The sequence below is a fragment of the Triturus cristatus genome, chromosome 9 (assembly GCF_964204655.1).
Source record: "Triturus cristatus chromosome 9, aTriCri1.1, whole genome shotgun sequence".
In the NCBI taxonomy this organism is placed as follows: domain Eukaryota; kingdom Metazoa; phylum Chordata; class Amphibia; order Caudata; family Salamandridae; genus Triturus; species Triturus cristatus.
The window spans coordinates 613,899,635-613,915,475 of NC_140592.1; the positions used below are offsets into that span (position 1 = coordinate 613,899,635).

The 15,841-nt window shown below is 48.2% G+C and overlaps 1 protein-coding gene across 1 annotated transcript in view; it reads left to right on the forward strand.

Moving 5' to 3' along the window:
• Positions 1 to 15,841, forward strand: part of WDR62 (WD repeat domain 62) — a 699,214-nt gene that overhangs the window by 371,284 nt on the left and 312,089 nt on the right. Inside the window, exon 21 of the mRNA XM_085625650.1 lies at positions 1,626 to 1,678. Within this exon, the coding sequence (XP_085481776.1) occupies positions 1,626 to 1,678 (53 nt within the window). The remainder of the gene's footprint in view (positions 1 to 1,625; positions 1,679 to 15,841) is intronic.

Here is a 15,841-nt window from a genome sequence, read left to right on the forward strand (position 1 = left end):
CCTAGATGGTTGCGGAGCCCAGTATAAAAAATGCAGGGGTCCCCCTTGCAAAACCAGGTTGTTTTGTGGTGGATAATTTTGATATGTCCACAGTACGTTTTGAGCCCTTCTCTGTCGCGGGCACTTGGCCCACCCACACAAGTGAGGTAGCATTTTTATCGGGAGACTTGGGGAAATGCCAGGTGGATGGACGTTTTTGGCTCCCCACAGATTTCTAGAACTGTCCATCCCAGAAATGTGATTTTTTTTTGTGTGCTAAATTTTAGGTTTGTAGGGGTTTCTGGGTAAGAAAACAATTAGGGGTTCACACCTACCCCAGGTATCTGGTTTTCAGAAATGTCTGAGTTTGGCATGTTTCCCTGGATGGCCACCGAGCTTGGGACCAAAAGCTCAGGTTACCCCCTTGCAAAGCCACAAAATAATACGAAAAATGGGCTATGTCCTAGTAAATGGCAAAACTTTGTAAAACAATTTGTGTTATTTTGTTTACTAAATACTACCTGTTCCAGAAAGCTGGGAAGATGGGGATTTTACCACTGCAAACCCTTTGTTGTTGCCATTTGCAGGGGAAAAAAAGACGTTTCCTTTGCAGCACTTTTCCCCCCAAAATCCCAAATTTAGCTGTATCTTGGCTAATTTATCTGTACCCTCCAGGGGAATCCACAAACTCTGGGTACCTTTAGAATCCCCATGATGTTGGAAAAAACAGATGCAAATTTGTCTTGGATAACTTATGTGTACAAAATGTTATGGGGGCCTAAGCCCAACCTACCCCAAATAAAAGGTTTAGCACAGGGGGGGTGGGGGGAAGAGCCTATCAGCGAAGGGGTTAAGGCTTGGCAAGTGGTTTTAAATGGCAAGTAGAAATGGCAGTAAACTGCACACACAGGCCTTGCAATGGCCGGCCTGAGACAGGTTTGAAAAAGCCTTCTTGTGCTGCATGCCCACTAATAGCATTTAGATTACATGCCCTGGGTATATGGTATACACCTTGACAAGTGACTTACAGGTGAACTAATATGTCAATTGAGTATACACCAATGCCCCCATATTTAGGGGAGAAGCACATGCACTTAAGCACTGGTCAGCAGAGGTAAAGTGCTCTGAGTCCTAAGACCAACAAAAAAGAATAAGCAAAAACAGGAGGTAAGCAGGCAAAGCATTTGGGAGAAGACCGCCCTAAGGATGACCTGTCTAACACAGAGTATCCACCAGAAAGAGCTTTACCGAAGGTAAGTAAATTGTTCTTCTGTTCTTTGTGGAATTATAAATTGTTGGTGCTTTATTTTTTTCGATAGGAGTTGCTGAACGTAAATAATTTGTTTTCCTAAGATAGCAATTTTTTTATAGTGCTGGAATATTTTTTGCCTCGGTGACTTAAAATGTTGTAAAACCTAGACAATAATGTCACATAATGTATTTCATTATTAGTTTTTAATTATCCATAGTACATTTTTCATCGCTACATAATTTCGTTAACGCTGCCACATAATTTAGTCCGTTCGTTGCTGCTCAATTCCAGTGCACCTGGACATAAGTGAGAGGCAGCGTCTGTTCGGCGGGTGTTATATATGAGAAGTCAAAGTTAAATGCACCGATAGATTTGACCTGTCTATTTTCTTTAGATCCAGCATTCCTTTTAACCAATGGAAGGCTGCCTATGTGGGCCAAGAAGCAGGTATGAAGACTGCAGTGTTTTATCAAAATGTTTTCTTTAGACGTGATGCTTTGTTTTATTTCTTAAATTTTGTTGGAACTGTTTTTTGCCTTTCCCTTTAACAGTAATTGTAGCAAAAATGACAGATAGTTTGTAACTCTTGATTAGATCTCACGTATACGTATTGAACTTTGACCTGCAATATTTAACAATGTGAAAAGAACAAGTACATTTACATATCACTAAAAGTAGCTAGTATCTAGCTATTTTTGCTGATGTTTAAATGAAGTATGAAAATAATGAATGATATATTAAAAGGAACTGGCTACTATATCTTTATCTCATGCATTCCGTTGATATATAGGTCTGGCTTTGTTTGGATATTTATGGAACGTGTCGTCGAGGAAAAATCCTTACGAGGGCGTTCTCTGTGCTCATAACCTGCTGCATTCATGAAGAGGCTCTTGTATTTAACAGGGTCTGTTTCGTTAATAATTACCACCATGCTTCCTGTCTTCTCAAAGTACTCTGGCTTCCTAAAACGGATTTTCCTAGTAAAAAATCATAACACATAATATGGCTATCTTTTTCCTTCTTTTTGTATTCCTTTTCATTTAATAAGTGCATTCCGTAATTTGCGATGTTTTATCCGTGTTAATGCTGGCTTTCAGTAAGATGGGTTTGCCTTTTATTGTGATGCAAAATCCTACCTTTTCTAGCATCATTTTGGCGTTCATCATATTCTTCCATCCTCGCTCACCTTACAAGCACTATCAAACTGTAATTAAAAAGAAAGTCAGGCACAAGTTGTAACTTCTCAGTTCCATGTATCTGCTTTGGTGGGTATACAAACCAAAACCGACATTCACAGTTCTTATGCCAGGATTTAACAACCCTTACTTGTCCACGAGCCTTTTTGGGATTGGTATCCAAATTTAACTTTACATTTCCCCCAAAACTAGGCAGGTGTTGCGTCGGTATAACAAGCATTGGCATAGCCAATAGGTTTCGCCTTGGACTTTGTAAGTGTTTAGCCATGCATCACATTATCCAGAGTGCGAAGCCAATAATTCTTGGCAACCCAAGAACTATTGGCATTGTCTTTGTCAATAACTTTGGGCCTGTCTTTAGGCAATACAAATCTTATTTGCCAAACACATTGACTGCACAACAGCCATTCATGTAGGATCTAGAACAATAACAGGTAATGTGTAAGTGAATCTGCTGGTATTGGTTGCCTCCATTTTGAATACAGTCCATTTGATGAAATGAGACCCAATATTATGACCAAAGCTACCAGCCCTTCAAAAGTGAAGTAGCTCTGTACTGCCTCTCTTTTCTCCAGTGTCGCAAATGTGAGCATGAAGGCACATTGGCAAACGGGGGCTGGTGTGAAAAGCTACACACATGGTGTGTAGAAACATAGGCTCCCTGTAACTCAATGACAGGGCAACACAAGAGTAATCAAAGGGCAACTTCCAGGCTTCGACAGCTGTATAATGAAGCCTACTTCCAGTCTACCTGTGAGAGGTGCTTTTAGGTAATCATGATCAACAGTTTTGTAGAATGGTACTTTTAATCATTGAATTTGTGAGGCTTGAAAAGCCCTTCATATAAGGGCTGGCACTGCATCCTAAAACCATACAAAGTGCTCCAACACCCTTGGGGGAATGGAAACTCGAGAAAAGGGTGGAAGGGTAATAAATACGCTAAGTCATGTGAAGTATATATACACAGGCAAGAATGCTCTAGGGTATTAGATAAATGACCACCCACCATTATCTGGTGAGTAGGCAAAAGATCCACTCATAAATTGATACAAAATTATTAATATCCTGAGCAAAGAGAGTCCAGTATAATCAAAAAGTCCACACAAATATTCTTTGTAGAATTCTTCTTCTGTTCTATAATTGTTCCAAGCTTTTTTTCTCACAGGCAATTGCACCAACATAGCAGCACATAATTGGCGATACTTACTCCTAGCCAACACGTGTTTTGTCTACGTGGAAATATCTACAGACTTCTTGAGGGCTAGAAATAAAACATGGAGATCAATATTAAGACCCCTATATCGTGTACCGACCCAAGGAAGAAAAGCACCAAATGTGCTGACTGTTTAAGCACAGTTGTGATTAAAAGGACTCAGAGTGAATGTTTCGATGTGTGTCTGTACGACTCCCAAGTTGACTATATCTGGAAAGTCCCTATTGGTTTCTGCATTTTATTGAGTTACACCCCTCATTTATAGATGCCTTGACAAGATGACTACTTTGCACTCCATCCAGGATTGGAGGAGTTCATTTAACCAATACTCGGGGAGTCTACGCAAGACCCCGTTGGCTTTTTATTCTTGTTTTCACAACACACACATCAAAACAAACCTTCCCCCTTTTCTTTTATTCAAGCTGGAACACTATATTTTGTTTTGTCCTGAAGAAGACCCTACGTGATGTACCTATAATACAGACACTTGGGTTGAAACGTCGATGTATTGCTCTCTCATGTCCATAGACAGTGTAACCATGAAAAGTTGATGGTTCAGCTTACTACTGGAATTATACAACTGGACAGAGATTTAAATATACTGTTCACCATTTTGTGTTATTTATCTATCTGTGATTTTTGTTGACAGTCCTTTCACTTCAATCACCACAAGTCACTAATAAATCACTCATTCTTCTTTTGTATGACAGTCTGTTTTCAACAAAAAGAAATATACAAAAGAAAAATAAACATGCTTATCTAAAAAGCTGTGATGTGTGTTTGTTTTAAAGAATTAATTTCTTTAGTTAAATCACTGTATAACTATTGTACGTTTAAAGGAATTAGTTGCTACCCGATGGAACTATTTTGTAGACTATAACGCCAATACCCTGGTTCCGAGGGACACTGGGTTACCCCATTGACTTTAATTGCTATAATACTTTAGGCAGCTACAAATTAAGGCAGGTAATATGTGAAACATGTGAATAAAATACAGGACTTGCCTACCAGCCCTTGCTCGGAAGTGCTGTCCTGTTGAAGCGGCTGTGCACATGTAGTCAAACAAACAGCTAGATTGGGGCGGCTTGTCCCTTGCTACTACTGGTGCTGCACTTAGGACTCCCGATCCCAGGTTTCAAAGGCAGCAGCCTTTTCCCGTTACGAATAAAAAACAGAAGCAGCAGTGTTTGTAAACATGAAACAAACAAGCAAAGAGAGCGAGGCACAGTTTGGAGGGGAGGAGGGTCATGAGAGAGGGAACCAGGAGAGAGCTAGAGTGACAGAGAGTGGGCGAGGGAGGAAGATGGAGAGAAAGAAGGAACGAGTGAACCAGGGGATATGGGGAGAGAACACTGAAGAGAACAGAAGAAGAAAAATAAACTTCAATAAAGTGTAATAAATGTACATTTAAAAATAAGAAACGTAGAAACATCTTTAATTGATTAAGAGTTACATTCAGCCAGTAACCAGCCTCACTTATTTTAATGTACCTTTGGAGAAGTTGATTGCAGGGGGTAATGGAGGCGGTGGACAGCATGGAGTGCCCTAATCAGGTTTGATGCCAATTCGTTGTTCAGGCTGGGGAAGGTGCTGTGCAGGTCACTGCATCAGGTCCAGGGAGTGAGACAGGCGCAAAGCCTGCTGGCATAACTTTGCTCCTTCACAAGTGGACACTGCAAACCAGGAAGCAAAAGAGTGAAGGCATGCTCTAAACAACTTAAAGCTGAACCATCAGGGCCAATAAAAATACTCCTACAGTGGAGCAGTGAGCACTAGCATTGGCTGGTGCCTTACAAGCCAATCCTAGGTAGCCTTATGCTCTCTGCACACGGATCTGGGTGGCCACTGCAGGGTGAAATACAGCCACATCATTGGCTATCACCCACAATCATCAAAATTACGGATAAAACAGTGTCCATCAAAAATGTAAATACGGATAATGGACAGGAGCCCAAAATAACGGACTGTCTGTGGAAATCCCGGATGGGTGACTATATGCCTGATTGCCGCTGCCTTCTGAGGATATTGTGTCCATCCTAGTGACAGAAGATTACTCTGTTTCCACCACATCCACATGGTCCAGTCAGGCCGGAAGCAGGAAAACCTCTGTCTGAAATACCCAAGCTATGCTTTCAGATAACGTAACCTTTCAATTAGATTGCTAACAACACAGCAAAAAGCTCAACATAGGCCCAATGAATCCAGTTTAGGAGACATCCAGACCTGCCAACTAAAAAAACGATTTTACTATATGAGGATGGGCCGTGGAAGGAGCAGGGCCTCGTGTTGAGAATAACCTAAGAGGTATTTCTGTTCCCTCCCCTACCAACCTCCTCTTCCCAAAACACGAAAAGCTTGTTGAGGCTGGTGCTGTTGTCCTAGGGTGTTTTCACGCCCCTTAATGGATATAGGCTGTTCAAAGCCTCCAAAGAAGAGCTGGGAATCCACTCTTTGCTGTAGTTTCCAACATATTTTCCTGCCACCATTGGATATCGGCTCCTCGCCAGGTCACAGTGTGAAGGGAGACAATATAGTGTCACACATAGTGGCACTGTGTGAGTTGGCAGGTCTGGACATCAGTGATTTGCTTGGTCGCAACCTACCAGACAGCACAGCTGTCTGGTTAACTAAAGACATCTTGTGGGGTATTCGGAAAGTTGACCTAAGAATACATTTTGTCTGTCGCTTGCCATTGGCTTTGTGGTGTATAAATTATGTTTTCTTGCTTTCTATTTGCTGGCTTTACTTGTTTTAGGCTGTTCAGCTTGAGTTCGTACCTTCCCTTGCCCAAACCTTAATAAAATATTCTTCCCAGTACTCCCTTTCTGTAAACAGGCCTGCAAATCTTGTTCTTGCTTCTCATTTGCTGTGCATTCCAAGACCGAGGTCAAAAGTCAACCGCTGTCTTCCCAGGGCGCTTGTTTACTTTTCTTTCTCTGACTTCAAAGTGAAAGTAGTTATGTGACAATCTTGCTGGACACTGGGGGTAGGAAACAGTTTTTTTCTAGCACATGACTACATTCAAATGAACTGTGTAAGTATTTCAGAATAAATCAGAATTAGGAACACAAATGAAAAAAAAATTGTGCTATTTCTGAAGTGTGTTGGAAGCAAATACTTTAATATGATTAAAACAATTCATTACGCTGGGTGATGTAATTTCGAGTATTGTTAGTAAAATTGCATGTCTGTGCAAATGTAATGGTCAATTTAATTGAAAATGTGTTGTCTGTAATGGCAGTGTGCTAGCACAAAATGCAAACTCCACTCTATGCCACTCCACTCTGTACCACCTCACGCCGCTGCACTCTGATCCACTCCACTGTACACCACTGCACTCTACTCTACTGCAATCTACTCTACCTTGTACCACTCTACGCCAATACACTCTTCGCCACTCTACTCTAAACCACAGAACTCTTCTCCACTGCACTCTACACCACTCCAGTCTGGGCCACACCAATCTACTCTGCACAATTCCACTCTATGCCAATGTACTCTACTCCACTTTGCAACACTGTACTCTATGCCACTGCACTCTGTGCCAATACACTCTAAGCCAATGCACTTTACTTCTTAGCACTCAACTCTATGCCACTGCACTATACGCCAATCCCCTGTACGCCACACTAATCTATTCTGCACCACTGCACTCTATGCCACTGCACTCTACACCACTTTATTTTACGCAATTACACTCTGTGCCACACTTCACAACTGCACTCTACCCTGCACCACTTCACTCTACGCCACTACACTCTACTCTGAAAAATCTACTCTTCACCACTGCACTTTATGCCACACAACTCCAATCTGATAGAGACATCTAGCCGCAGACTCCTTAACTTAGAATATCCCCAGGCGTCATACTGGATCCGGAAAACTTTTTTGAAACAGCACCCCTGCGCGCCGGGGCACGGCACCACACGACCCCGCCCTGACGTCGTCCACGTACATGACGTCAGCGAGGTCATATAAGTCCCTCCCGGCGCCCTGACATCAGTTTCCTTCTTTTCCGCGTGAAACACGGATCCGGAGAGAGCGGTTCCTCTGGCCTGTTTTCAGGCCCTTTTTCGACGCTTCGTGTCTGGAACAGTGTGCGATGCCCTCGGGCTTTAAATCCTGTACTTCCTGTTCGCGGCAAATGTCCTCAACCGACCTGCATCTTATTTGTATGTGGCGTCTGGGCGAGCACCACGACACCACGGACTGCGAAGCCTACCAACACCTCAAGCCGAAGTCCCGGCGGGAGCGCCGGATGAAGCTTCTTTCGGCACGACTGTCCCGGTCGGAGTCGTCTCATCCCACGGCCTCTTCAAAGCAGTTTCGCCGTCGATCGCCCTCTGGGGCCCGAGGCCGTCGTTCACCACGTCTTGGTAAGTTGCGACACAGGTCGCCCAGGTCCTCGACCTCCCTTTCATCTGTTGTCAGGGGCACTGGTTCCCGGAATATTCCGGACATGCACCCCCGCCAGTCGTCCCCCCTCTATCTGCCCTATCCGGGTGCGGGGGCGACTCGGGCCCAATTGAGGCTTATGCCACGGCCTTCCTTGGGGCGTCTTCGGGGCCTCCCCTATCTGTGGGGTCCCTGACAGACTCGCCGGTGGGTTCGCCCCCGGCGTCAAAAAAGCCTTTGCCCTCCAGGGATGTTGATGTGGTATCGTCAGGGCGTGGCCCGGCTGGGTCCCCCTCTACGATCCATATGACATCGTCAGGGTGCGGCCCGGCTGGGTCCCCCTCTACGACCCATTGCACCCCTGCCGCACCGCATAGTCCCGTGGGGCTCCCTGTGGCGGCGCAGGTGGTTGCTGGTGCTCAAAGCCTCGCTTTGTGCACGCCTCGGCCTTCTAGGCAGGCATCTGCCTGTCCGAACCCGAGACGGTGCCGTTCCTGCGCCGTAGACTTGAGTCCCCGGCCCTGCCTCCGCTTCTTTCTCCGGAGTCGGAGCCTTTTGTGGTTGAGGCTGAGGCAGCAACGGTGTCGGCGCTGGAGTTTTGCCTCCCCGGCTCTGGCGCCTTCTCCTTCTTCGGAAGTTGAACTTGTCGCCTCCCCGGCTCTGCCTCAACTTCCTTCGGAGTCGGAGCCGGTCCGGGTTAAGGCTGAGTCGGCGCCATTGCGTCGCCGGAGGCTTGCATCCCCGGCGCCTTCTTCGGAAGGGGGCTTATCGTGGATCCGGCACCGGACGGTGCCGACTCGATGCCGGATGGAGTCGAGTCGGCCCCGGACGAAGCTCGGTCGGCGCCTACTAAAGTGGTTTTGGCGCCGCATCGGCGCCGGGTTGTTGACTCTTCCGGAGAGAGTTTGGCGTCGCCCTCACGCACAGCGTCGCCGGATATATTCTTGCCTGTGCCTCCCTTAGAGTATGTGGATCTGGCAGGATCCCCACCTCCTCAAGAGCACCACCACCAGCAGGCTCCTCGCCTCCTCAAGAGCCTCATCAGTACCCCCCATTCGTCAATGGGGCTCCCTTCAGTTGGGCATTGGTCGCACCCTCACTGTCTTGGGAGGGTTAGTATACAGCCCTCACCTACTGATGAGCTACTATCCCTCCTCGGAGGGCTACCGAGGCTGGTGCAGCCTTTCTCAGTGTGGTCTCTTTGGCCACCCGGATTTTGAACATGCAACCCCCTTCTGCGCCCTTGTCTGTGGACCCTTTACTTGATGTCCTTCACCGTGGGTCAGGGAATGTGGAGCCGCTTCTGCCCTTTGAAGCTTCTCTTTATGGTGCCCTTTTGGGTACCTGGGTTCGGCCAGCTTCCGGTGCCCCAGTGGCTTGTTCGGTCTTGCACCGCCACCGGCCTGCTTCACATGATTCCGTCTGCTTATTTGTGCATCCCGACTTGCAAGGGTTGGTTTTGCAAACTGCCTTCCCTTCCTTACCCCGGCTATTGCTACCTCCCTCCCGGGAGTCCAGATGGCTTGAGTCGCTGCCGGCTACGATGCCGGCAGCAGCTGGACCGTGCGGAGCCACAGGGGTCAGTTGCCCCTCCTCGTCCCGCTCCGGGTCGAGGTCAGACCCCTCGTCCCTCTCCGGGCCCCTCTCGGACCTCCTCACAGGCGGCTGCCTCGTTGGAGGGCGTGTCTGAGTTTGTATCGTTCCTGGTGCCACCACAAGGAACCTTCGCCTCCTTCAGGGTCGCGGCCGGCGGAGGGCTTCGGGCCCCTCCCCGGGCCCATCCTGTTCTCCCATGCAGGTGGTTGCCTCAGCGGGGGTCGGGACGGCGCCGTCCCGGCGCCGCTCCAGGGCTGGTGCGGCTCCAGCTCTACTTCGGTCCCCACTCCGCTCTCCAGTGCAGGGTGACTTGGAGGTCCCTTGCCCGGCGACACCGGATGGCGCCGGTGTCCTGCCTCAGGCAGCGGACTCTACGGCTCCGCGCAGGGGTCGTACCGTGGATTCGTCTTCGGACGCTCCTTCTTCTCCGGAGGCAGGCTGCATATTGGTGTCGTCCTCCCCGGAGACTAGTCCTTTTCACCCGCGTCGAAGGACGACTCCCCGCCCTTCCTGAGGCAGGGGTGTTCGTTGAAAGACCGGCAGGTCCCTCATTCTTCTGCTCCTCCGGACTTCCAGGTCTGGCCCTTGCCCGCCCCGCTTGGCCTCAGGGACGGCCGCCTTAGTTTGAAGCCGTCGCCCTTAGATGAGTTGCTTTCTCTACCGTGGGGCCCTACGGATGTGGGTGCGGCCTTCGCTCACGCAGTGTCCACGGCTGTGGGCAGCCTGCGCATGGGTGACCCGGTGGCTCACTTTCCGGTGGACCATCTGTTGGAGGTCCTCCACCAGGGCTCTGGTGGGAGGGAAATCTTGCTTCCCTTTGAAGGTTCGCTCCTTTCTGCCTTGACAGGGGCTTGGAGGCGTACTGCCTCCGGGGATCCGGTGCCTCCGCATCTTCTGCATCGGCATCTTCCGACGCCGCGTGACCCGGCGCACCTGTCCATTCACCCCTCAGCCGCCAGTCCCCTTCTGCGGACTGCTTTTCCCTCCCTGCCGCCCCTGTTGGCTCCGTTGTCCAGAGAGGCCTGTTGGCTGGACGCTTGGGGACGCAACATTTTCGCCTCGACCAGCGCGGCCCTGCGGGCCCTTAACACCTTGTGTGTGCTGGCTAGGGCCTCCTCCTGTTTGTGGGACTCGACTGAGTCTCTGGGGTCTGCAGCGTCCCAGGAGTCTGCTCAGGTGGATTTGCTGCACCATGCATTGGATGGCTGGGAGCTTGCGGTGTTTATTCTCTGCTCCGCTCTGGACGTCTCTGAGGCGCTGGGCCGGGCCCTGGCCTCCTCAGTCGCTCTCCGTCGCCATGCTTGGCTTCAGGACGGCGTCTTCCCTGAAAATATTCGGGAGAGGCTCATTGATCTCCCAATTGATGGCAGTCTGTTGTTTCATGCCCCGACTGACTCCACCATCCAGAGGCTCTTGGCAGGGCTCCGTCCTCCTCCTCCTCCGTCCCCTCCTCAGTGACTTCTGAGTTAGGGATGCTTTTGGACCTTTTAGGCCGGCTGTTATGGTTCTGGAGAGTGTTTTTCTGGCCGCTTACGTCCTTCCTTGGGACTTTGGCATTGTTGGCTGCTGCACAGCCCTTTTTTTGTTGTGTGTGAGTTCTGCAGGAGTTGTTGTGCAGACTTGGCCCTGAGATTGGGCCTTCTGCTTGCTTGGGCTGTTGTCAAGTCTGCGGCGGGTATTCCTCTTTTTCCCCATGGTTCTTTGTTTCTTCCTCTGCTGCGGAAGTTCTTCCATAGAGGGTTCCCATGTCTTGGGACTTCACGTGCCCTATGTGGGGTTATGGTAGCTGTCATATGGCTTGCGCTCTGCTGGAGGGTTCTGGTCACCCTTGGGTACCTATTCTCCATGGTGTTTATGTTGGTTGCTTTTGCTTCCTGAGGTCGTGTGCGCGGCCACTCTTGGTGGTGGCCCAGGCCTCTCCTCCTCGCTCTGCTCCCGTTCTGTGGTCTGGAGTGTCCCCGTGTTCTCCCTTGCCAGGCATCGCCTACTCGGCCTTCCTGGGGCTTCGGGCTGTTCTTCTCTCTTCTGGCTTTGGCTGTCAGCATTGTTCTGGCTAGCAGGCTGCTCTCCATCTGGAGTGGGCTCACCACCTACTCCCTAGTTTCCTTGGGCTCTCTAGGCTTCTTCTTCTTCTTCCGTCTTCCTGTCTTTGCATTCGGCGGAAGCTGTGTTGCCTTGTGGGGTGCTTCGGCCTCTCAGCCCTTGCCCTTAGTTCCTCTGCTGTGAGTGTACGAGCCTCTTCTGCCTTCTTTCCCCCACCTCTCCTTGGGGTCGGTGGGGTTCTGCTTGTGGGGGTTCCGCTTGTGGGGGTTCCCTTGGCCTGGCAAGGGCGGAGTTCCACCTGTTCCACAGATCTGGTCCCCTGTGGGGCCCTCTGTTCTGCATTGGCTGGTGGGATCCTTTCGCAGACCCTCCTTCCCAGGGGGTATTGCTAGGGTATCTATTCTGCATGAAGGAATCTACGGCTAGTAGTCTCTATCAGATGTACGAGTTACTTACCTTCGGTAACAATGTATCTGGTAGAGACGATTCTAGCTACAGATTGCTTCACGGCCCGCTCTTCCTCCCCTATTCTGCGAGGAACCTTGGGTTGGTCTTCGGTACTCGCCTTCCGGTGGGGGGCTGTGTCTCCTGTGAGTGCCTTCCTTGTTCTTGACGGGTGGCTCCGTCTGGGGGCAGTTCATTCCTCCTTTGTCCTTTGGAGGATGGGGTTCCGGTGCTCCGGTGCCCTGCTGCTCTGGCTACTCCAGGTTTGGGGGGGATTGCTTTCTATTCCTGTCCTCCCTGCCCTCTCTTCCGTCCATTGCTATCCTCTGATTGAGGGTCATCTGGCCTTGTCTTGCCCTTGTCCCTTGTGGGTGGTTGTCCTCTAGGTTGGGGTGGCTTGGAGGTTTGTTGTTCCTGTCTGTCTTGGGACTGGTCCCATTCCTTGCTCAGGATGAGGGGAGTGGGCTTCCTACGTGTGCCATGCCTTTTATGCCTATTCTTTCCTTCGGGGCACAAGGATGGGAGGTTGTCTATGTGCGGGCAGGGTGGCTGCGCAGGTTTCTGCTTGTTCTTCTTTCTTCTTTCCCTGCCCTTGGGGTCTGCGTTGTTGGCACTATCCTGGTGGTGTTGTTAGTCACCGTTTCTTTCCAATTTCTCTGCTCTTCGCACTCTGTTCCCATGCTCCCACAGCTTTTTATCTGGTGGTTCCGCGTTGTGGTGCGGAAAAGTTTTCCGAAGAAAACTGACGTGGGCGCGCCGGGGCGGGTCTTATGTGACCTCGCTGATGTCACATACGTGGACGATGGCTGGGCGGAGTCGCGTGATGTCGCCCCGCCCCCGGCGCGCAGGGATGCTATGGTAAAAAGTTTCCGGATCCAATCTCACGCCTGGGGATAATTCTACGTGAAGGAATCTGAGGCTAGAATCGTCTCTACCAGATACATCGTTACCGAAGGTAAGTAACTCGTACGACTACGCTTCTGCAGTGGAGTCAATCTGCCTGCCGCCTCAGCAACAGCATGCACTACCAACCATCCTGCCAGCCATGCACCGCTCGTCCTGTGATGCCAGCCGCTCAGACGGATTCTCTGCCGCCCGGAGCTGAAAGAAAGGGGCTGTGCTAATATTTTAAAATAAAATGTTATGCTATGTTACTACTTACATATATTAGGTTGATTTCGATTTTGTGGAAATGGCGCTTAATTCAGAACTCTAAGGGAACACTGCCACTGTGTGGCTGTTGTACAAATGACGGCCCATATAAAAAAACAAGCATTTGCAATGCAATAGAACTCGCATTTATGCAAGACCTATTGCATTGGAAATGGTAGTGCTGGCGGGGCAGTGCGGGTGGGCGCGAGAAGGCACGACCGGGTGTGCTGGGGGAGGAACGGGTAGAAAATAGTGTTCGGAGTAAAGGGGCCAGTAGCCATGGAAGGATACAAATGAGGAGTTGGCCGCCATGGAGAGGGACTAGTAAGCCTAAAACCGATCGGAAGGCAGCATTAGCATTTAGGACCTAAGACAATGAAAAAGATAGGCGGGGAGTGGGCGGAGCTTCCACGAGGCTTCCCCACTATACTGAATACTGCATGCCTCGCAAAGCGAGCAGCGCATGCGCTACAACGATAGGCTTGAGCTAAAAAAGGACTGTGGCTGGAAGTCTTGAATGCCATAGCAGCATGACGCCGCTGTTATGTATCTGAACTTTTCAGACAGATCCCCAAAAAGGTTTTACATATTCAGTACCACACAGCAAATTACCCTGGCGCGCGCACTGGTGTTTTAATGCTACCGAGTTACACTGGGGATTACATTCTACCTGTATGACTGTAACGCTGTCGTATTACAGATGTGTATACATTTTGATGATGCTGGTATTTTCCTATTGATTAAATAAATTGGTATCATTTCGCCCTGAACATGTTTGCACTTTATTTTCTCGATAATCGGAAAACTGTTTTTACTGTAGAGCAAACATCAATGTTATTACTTCCCTTAATTTCCCCTTGTAGAACAATAGACAAACAAAAAAAGTGTGGTGTGCAAAGTTTTGCTTTTTATCACTTTCATTAATACCACATACACAGAAAGAGCAAGTGATATGCAGAATGGTTAGATTACTAGGTATTGGTTAGATATAGCTTTTGCTGTCTTGGCCAGATCTAGTTTTGTTTTTATTTTTTAACACGTTTTACTGTGTTAAAGTGGTTACATGTCTCGTCAAGCATCTTATCACTTTATTCATTGATATTAGTTAAACATATCATATCACGTTGTGCTGGTTATCTCAGTTCCTATTACGTCTTCTTAATTCAAACTCCCTCAACCTCAGCTTCTCCCCTATGAGTCACATTTGGGTGTATTCTTGTGGCAAATTGTAGTAAATTAAGCCAATACAACATCCAGAGAAGAGTTAGATCTTCTTTATTCAGCCCACCAAAAAACGTGACCTGTTGCTTGCCAACCTCCAAACCAAATGCCCACAGCATTCAAAAGATAACATTCAGAACAGAACCTTGACACCTAGGTTCTGTTCTTAACAATTCAATTACAACACATCTTCCCCCTTTCTCAAAACAAATAAATTGAGTGAGGAAAAATGTCCATAATAAATTACAGATCAAAGAACAACAAAATACACAATGTTAAGAAAATAACTAATCCTAGGAATAAGGTAAAATAAGAATAATGCAGTGGAGGCGCAAACAACCAAAACAACTAAATGTATATGAATATAAATATATCTATAAAAAAATAGAGAACATACACCTTGCCAATGCAATATTCAAACACTAACCCAGCTCATAATCCAGTAATTATGCCGGGATTTTTCTCTCTCTGCGACACAAATCGCTCTGTCTTGGATGCCCCTTCAGCCCTACTGGAACCAGAGGCAACGGCATTGCATTCTCCTCCACTCCACACACAACTGGACGTGGACGCTCCATCCTCTGCAAGCATAAATCCACTAGAGCCTTTGACACTCTCCGCCTGTGAACCTCTACACTAACCACCCTTCTGAAACAATGCAACTCTGCAACTGTTCAACTTGCTACCATTCTCCAACACATCGAACTCTTAAAAAACGTCCTTGAATTTATGGTTTAAATCATTTTTATTGAGTGTGTTGCAATCTTAAACATTACGCCCACCTACAACCACCGGCCAACGGGGAACGTCTTATTCAAAAGCAAACTTTATTAAAGAGAAAAGGAGAGAAGCAAAGAGGAGGTGAAGGAAAGCAAAGAAAAGACTGAGAAACCGAAAGGATGGAAGACAGGTGTCCACCCACAGCATATGGTGTGACTCGGTAGGGGTCTAGGAACTTCCTTGACTTTAAAGGGACCCCTGAACTTGAGCCAGACCGACCATCCTTAACCTTCACCCAATCACCAATCTGAATTCTTGAGCACGCAGAACCATTTATGGGTACGAAGGGTTCCACAGTGTGTCCCAACCATTCAGGAACCAGTTTGGTCATAGCTTTGCGTCCCTTCATGACCTCAAAGGGAGTTTTGTTGAGACTCGTATTTAGTGTTGTGCGATGTGCCCAAACAGCTTCTCGAACCGCAACATAGACATCCAAACCACCTTGCAAAGCCAACTCTACAGTCCCTTTCACCATACGGATCATCCTCTCCGTGATGCCATTCCCCTGTGTATTATAAAAAGTGGTGCAGTGATGCGTAATTCCATGGACAGAAAGAACATTTTTCATTT